Here is a 7,089-nt window from a genome sequence, read left to right as displayed (position 1 = left end):
GATAGATAGATAGATAGATAGATAGATAGATAGATAGATAGATAGATAGATAGATAACTCTTACTAGTTTGACCTCCTGTGACTGCTGCCCTTGAGCCAGAATCATCAAAAGGTCAAAGCATTGCATTTGACTAAAATAAAACCATGACCAAGCTACAAACTACCAGAAGCCCTCTGGCAGGGCGAAGCCTTGACTTCTGCATTAACAGCGATTTTTCATTTTTGTTCCAGTAACCATCGTTTCTGCGTCTGGTCCCAGTCAGAGCAGCAGCTCGCTGCCCTTGTTGCTAGCTTACACTCAGGATCAAGAGGCGAAGAAATAGGCAGAGAAGAGCAAAAAAAGTTGCACAGAAAGGATGGGGGGTAAAGGGCATTACAATGCAATGCTGCCCTTTTTAGAATGCCTCTAAAATGTCTTTCATTCTTCCCGCCGTCCCCCCGTCGCAGCACAGATCTGATGTGTCCGGATTACAGTGACACCGGTGACATTAAGCTCCGTAATTAATCCGATCCGAGTGCAGCACGATCTGTAATAACGTCGGCGAGCGAGAGAGCGGCGGGCAGGAAGGAAAGAGGAGCGTCGGCTGGAAGAGAGCCCTGGTGGCACTTTAAAAGCAAAAAGCCTGGCGACCATTTTGAAGTGTGCGTGTCGACGTGTGCTTGATTTATCTTGCTGCTAAAGTTGACCAGCTGCAAATACGAGGAGGCAACCGAAAGGAAGATAAATAAAGCACAGACTTGATGTTTTTTCAGGTAAATGTCTTTATCAAGTGGATTTAGAGCTTTTAGAGTGCTTTCAGCTAAGAGGCCATCACAGCACAGCAAACAGCGCCACCGCTACGCTGCAGCCCTTCGAAGTTGTTCCCATACTTACCTGCTGAATGTGTGAGTGCTTGGGTCTGTTCTACAAATCCAGTTTTGTCTGTCTTTCTTTCTCCCTGCCTGCTCATCAATATATAGAACCTCTTTTTGAAAGTCCTGAAATAAAAACATTAGCTGTCTCGTTAGCTAATGCAGACCTTCGAAGCACTACGGAGTCAGTGTTTGAGCCCAGCAGGCAGAGAGTCACAGGACGCCGCAAAGGACTGTTTGGTTCTGGGTGAATCAAATGTGCAGAATTGTTCCCAGAGCGGGTCGGATCGGCGGCGCCAACAGTTCTCTCTGCGAGCTGCGCTGTAAAAACTGACCAGAGCTCAGTTCCAGAGGAGAGGACAGAGGAAACCAACCAACCAACCGACCAATCAGCAGCCGGCTCTCACTGGGCCGGCAGGAAGCCGACCAGGACGCCGCTTTCACTCTGGCACCCGTCTCAGAACAAACATGTCTCACTGAACCCACATGCATTTTCTTCCACTTTTTATTAATTCAGTTTTTTGCACATATTTATTGTCCAAAACTCAGTCGGTGCAAAAATGACTTTTTTTTTTTGACTCCAATTCTGTTTCAATTAATCTGAAGGAAGAATGTGCAAACCAATGGGCGGTCAAGTTTTGTCAATAAATCACAGCAGGAGAGAGGTTTGGTTTGTGGGCCGTCCCCTCTATCTGTAAGTACCAGAGTGAGAAGAGACCGGGTGAGAGGAGGAGAAGGAGGAGGAAGAGGAGGAGCAGGAGGAGGGGAAGACAGCTACACACCGAATACAGACACACACAGAGAAGGACGGACACACAGACAGAAAACAGAAGAAAGAAAGAAAAAAAAAGAGAAACAGACAGACAAACAGACAGATGGATAGTGTAACAAAGACCAATAAGAGCCAACGTACAAACGCATGACCTGACACAACCTGGGGAAGGAGACAGTGACACAACAACAACAAAATAACAACAACAACAACAACAACAACAGCAACAACAACAACAACACGCATCAGACATGGACCCCGCACTGTGACCCATTAGACCCCGTTGACCCATGGCCTGTCCTCCCTGGTGGCTACAACATGTAGAGAGGGAAGGCATATGGCGTCCACACGGGCCCAGTTCGACCCGACCACAGGAACACGGAGGTCCAGTCACACTCACACCGTGTTCTCATTCAGCTTTATGTGATTCTACGCTGCGTCTTCCTTCCTTTACATCGATGGACCTGCTTCCATTCAACCATGGAATCAAATCTGTCGCCATCCTGAGGTTTGTTTTTTTTTTTGCAAGCACATAAGTGATGAGAAGTTATCACGCAAGCAACCATTTAGTTTCCTTTACAGCGTGTTTATAGAGCGCTGTAGTGTGCCAGGATGGTAGCCAGCTGTAGACCTAAACTCCCCAATCAAATCGCTAACAGCAACACCAGGATAGCTAGCCGCTAGCTGGTTTTAATCCAGTAGATTTTAGCTTTAAATAATAGTTTTGGTCCAATTTTAGTCAAGTTTCTTTTTGTCTCGTCGTCGCCCACAAACCCAGGATTGTTTCAGTCATGTTTTTTTTAAGGTGCTGTTTCAGTCTCATTTTTGCATTTTGCTGTTTTCCCTACTTCCCTAGCATTAGCATTAGCATTAGCATCACTAGATTTACTTGCTCTTAACTGAAAAGCAGCAGCTAATAAAGATTCATTTGCTTCTTCACTAACATGCTGTTAACTGCCTGAGTGACCGTCCAGAGGGTGAAATAAAGATATCTGAAGATGGATATTTGATTATTAAAATCCCTGATTTAACATAAATGTTGGCTGTTCTCTCAGCTGTTCTGTTTCTGCCTTTCGTCTGTTTCTCATTGAATGTGTAGTTGAGTTTACTTCATGATAACTACCTCTAACAACAGATGTTTGGATATTCTGGGTGGTAGAGGAAGCTGTGTGCTGTGGCCACACACATGTAGCTCATACAGTTCTGGTCTGATGCGTTTGACACTAATGATAAAACTATTATTACTCAGTAAGAAATGCAGTTTATGTGCTTGCAAAAAATACAGCTGAGGCACAAATATAGTTGTATATACAGCATAGAACTGTATGGGTAATGAGTAATTTGCAATATGTGTGCCAAGAGACATTTTCGAGTGTATTAATGCTAACGGGATTTCTGGTCCATTCATGAGACCAGACTAGAGCTGTGGCACCAGGAAGTGGGACAGTAACGATGAACACCACTGATATTTACACCCTACATACACAGACAGACATGCACATCCTGTAAGCTATCGTCTTAACGCCTTAACGAAACAGACGGTGAATTACTATTACAGAATAAAAGTCTTCTACAGTCAGAACACACACGCCATGCATATGCCCCCCCACCGTACACACCACCCAGACTCACTGTATGATGCTGAACCACACTCCAAAGCTTCACAGTACCAAGCACAGTGCATGCGTGTGTGTGTGTGTGTGTGTGTGTGTGTGTTCGTGCATTGTGAGGTTTCATATTGTGTGACCTGATCTTGATGCTGTTTCTGGGAGTGGAGAGCAAAGAGTCCTTAACTCCACTGTACTCTACTGTACTCTACTGTAGTCCACTTTAGCGTCATTAAAGGATTGTGTAACATGTGCTGTGTGTTCTGTCCCCCGTCAGATCCAGCTTCTGGTTTTCTGGTTCACTGTCCTGGTGCAGTCTGAGAACTGCCCTGAATCAAACTGGTGCAACACACTGGGCTATAACATCATGACACTGATTCCAGTGTGGGCCAACACGCTTCTATTTAACCTGATGTAGTCTGGAGCCGTCTGATTATTCATATTTTTATTTCATCTAATCTAGTCTGGTCCAGTCAAGTGTAATATAATCTAGTTTAATCTTAATTTAATCCACTTTTATCTAACCTTTCATCCCCACCAGTCATCTAATCTAATCTAATCTAATCCAATCTAATCTAATCTAATCCAGTCTGATCTAGTCTAGTTAAAGTTTAATCTAGTCTAATCTAATCTGGTCAGATCTAGTCTAGGTGAAGTTTAATCTAATCTAATCCGGTGTTTAGTGAATGTTGACCCTAGAGCTGAGGTCGTACTGTGAGCGCCGTGTTGACTGGTTACCTCTGCGTTGTTCTAGGGTTTGATCCAGGAGGAGGTGGAGTGAACACTGAGGTCCTGCTGTAGCAGAGGCCCCTCCGGCCTGAACCACTCCTCTCCCAGGGAGGAGGTCACACTGCTGGACTCGGAGCCGTCTGCTCCAGTGGGGAGCGTTTGTGTATGAATCAGGGAAATGTTGTGCGGTGGACGTGTGGAGGAGAGCGAAGGAGGTAACCGTGAAAGACAGGAGGTTAAAAACCAAGAGCATCGTTTCAGTGTTGGCAGGTGGCAGGAGGCAAGATGGTAGCGGGAAGAACGGAGAGCAACAGGAACGGTGGACGGAGGGGAAACGTTGGCAGACGGACAGCGGGGAAAAGAAGATTAATTAGAAAGGGATAACAGGAAGAGAGGAGGCAGCAGGAGGAGGTGAGGTAAAAATGGAAAATACAGCAGCAACGGGAAGGAATGAGGGGAGAAGAGAGAGAAACAAAGAATGAAATGTTAATGAACGGCAGCGTCGGAAAGTGTGAGAAACAAGCAGCAGTGAGATGGAGTGGACGGAGAGAGGAGGACACAGCAGGACCATGGACAACACAGCCATCTGATCTCTGCCAGATCAGATTCACAATAAAACATTCACACGTGGACAGTTTCATTTCAGAACCAGACGTACACATCTATACACATCTATGATGTCTTACTGTCAACAAACCCCATGAAGACGAGAAGCCGACAAACCCGAACCACCAAGGTTCCAGCTAACAGGAAATCGGACCGAGAACTCATCACTGACGGCATTTTGGGTCTTAAAGAGCGATCAAAGGCTTTGGTAACATGTTTTACTGCCACAGAAGAAGTACGTTAATAAAGTTCATAGAGGCGCCTTTACTGCAGAGATGAAGCAAAGGAAATGTCTGTCAAACAGGAAGTTCAGCTGTCACAGATGATCAGTCTACGATGCTGATTGTCAGAGAGAATGATCCACCTGTGTGATCAGAAACCATCCAGCTGGAGATTTACAGACGTCTGTAGTTCTAGTTTCACTTATATGTGAGAAAAGGCTGCAAGTCTTCAGCTCCGCCATTAATCAGCACCCGCGATGTGGACTTCCTGTTCTGGTCGGTCATCGTGTGAGCCGTGCAAACAGCCTCATCGCATCTTACTGTCATGACCTCAGACTGCACACAGACATGAGGACACATCCTCACACTGTCATGTCATCCTTTACATGCAGCTCATGACAGACCGAAGCCAGAGCTCCTGCTGCTACTGGAGCTCCATGTCAGCAGGTCAACCTGCTTGTTTACTGTCGGTCTCCTAGGATTTGTTGACAGTAAATAAAAACTAGAAATGTTCTCTGTATGTAATAGCTGTATGCATCAACGTTTACTGGTGACATTATACGACCCAAACAGGACAGAGTTTTGAAATGAAACAGTTCAGCTGCATGAGAACAATTCAGCACAAAGAGGTGTCTGAGCTGAACACAGTGAAGCTCACAGAACCCAGAGTTCTGCTGCAGGTTCTGCTGCTGAGGGACTGTTGATCCACATCAGTGCAGATTCTGAACATCGCATTCTTTGACCACAATTCACACTAATAATAATAACAATAATAATAATAATAAATATATGTCCATGAAGACTTGTGTGTGTGTTCAGCACAGCAAACCCAGCCACTTCCACCCCGGTGCAGATGGAGGGTGCTGCAGCAGCCTCTGCAGTACCGCTGCAGCACAGATGGAGGATGAATGCATGAAGGGGCTCCTCTGCTACAGCTACGTAGTCTGAGAGTGTGAATGACCAGAACCGAGCGGACATGATGCCACGGGAGAGAGCTGTGATGTTGAAGCGTCTCAGGGGAGTGAGACTGATGATGCAGAGCTGTCACTCAAAGTGACTGATGGGACTGAGTGGGGGGTTGTTAAGTTTCTGTAGTATGCAGGCCTCTCTAGTAGTTTTATTGTGGAAGCACAACTAGAAGATAGATGCTGTGTGTGATCTACGTGCTACAGCTGCAGGGTGAGGGTTGGAGATGTTCGCAGCGTTCCTGTTACTTTGTCCACAACCTCTATGCATGTGTGTAGCTGGAACATCTGGTCATGTGTGTGTTTGATGTGTTTTCTGCACACTGCACACACTTTCAGTACACATCAGTCAAGGCCATGCATCCAGCGACAGCCCGCTGCTGTCACTCAGGTAACGCCCTCCTCCTCCTTTCCCCCCTTCAATCCTCCGCCTCCCCAGCTCCGCCCGCCTACCTTTCCGAACGTTCCCGTCCGTCGTGCGCTGGAACTCCCCTGCGCTCAGCAGGAAGCAGGCCCGGTCGTGTGGGTAGCGCTCGCGGCTGGTGGTGGAGCCGAGGCCCCCGGTGGCCGGGCTACGCTCGTCCCCGAGGACCTGGTCGATGGTGGGGCAGTCCTCATTGGCCAGGGCCGCCGCGTTGGCCGCCGCATCGCCGTTCTGCTTGGAGTCTAGAAAACAAGAGGCAGAAAGAAAGAAAGAAAGAACGACAGAAAGAAAGACGAGGGATTATTAAGAGTGAGGAAAGAGGAGAAGTAGGGAAATGGAAATACGTATTAAAGAGAGCAAAGGATGAATGAGGATTGTATAAAGGATGGAGGCGCATTAGAAGAAGGGACAGAGAAAGTTGAGAGACAGTGAGGAGGGAGGGGGTGAAAGAACAGAAGATTAATGGAGGGTGAAGAGGAGGAGGAGGAGATGGAGGGAAGCAGGGAAGGTGGTTGAGAACATAAAAGCAATAAAAATGGAAACGGGAGATAAGCGCGAAGGTGGCGGGGAGCGACTCCGAGGAGGACAAGGAGAAGGGATTAGGAGATGAGCAGACAGAAACCGGAGGTGAAGGAGAAAACACACAAAGAAATGGACGACAAAAAGAAAAAGAAAAAGAAAATGAAAGGGGGAAAAGAGAGGATGTAGGAATGATAGAGGAGAGAGGAGGAGGGGGAGCGGTGTGGAGGAACGTTAGTGCCTGGTGATAGGTATCCTGGTCACATGACCACCACACTGCAGCAGAGCGCACTGCACACACACACACACACACACACACACACACACACACACACACACACTTCACATAGGCACTAACAGCCATTACTGAATGAGAGAATGAGAAGGACACACA

General features: G+C 46.8%; 1 protein-coding gene across 1 annotated transcript in view; it reads right to left on the bottom strand.

The window, feature by feature from the left end:
• Nucleotides 1–7,089, bottom strand: part of LOC103371248 (potassium voltage-gated channel subfamily C member 1-like) — a 66,361-nt gene that overhangs the window by 11,692 nt on the left and 47,580 nt on the right. Inside the window, exons 4-5 of the mRNA XM_008300503.1 lie at nucleotides 6,206–6,418; nucleotides 1,766–1,786 (exon numbers count right to left, since the gene is read on the bottom strand). Coding sequence (XP_008298725.1) covers nucleotides 1,766–1,786; nucleotides 6,206–6,418 — 234 coding nt within the window. The remainder of the gene's footprint in view (nucleotides 1–1,765; nucleotides 1,787–6,205; nucleotides 6,419–7,089) is intronic.

This window comes from Stegastes partitus, unplaced genomic scaffold, assembly GCF_000690725.1.
Source record: "Stegastes partitus isolate 25-593 unplaced genomic scaffold, Stegastes_partitus-1.0.2 Scaffold1551, whole genome shotgun sequence".
Taxonomy (NCBI): Eukaryota; Metazoa; Chordata; class Actinopteri; family Pomacentridae; genus Stegastes; species Stegastes partitus.
The sequence above is the reverse complement of the archived record's forward strand: the minus strand, read 5'-3'. Positions and strand labels throughout refer to the sequence as shown.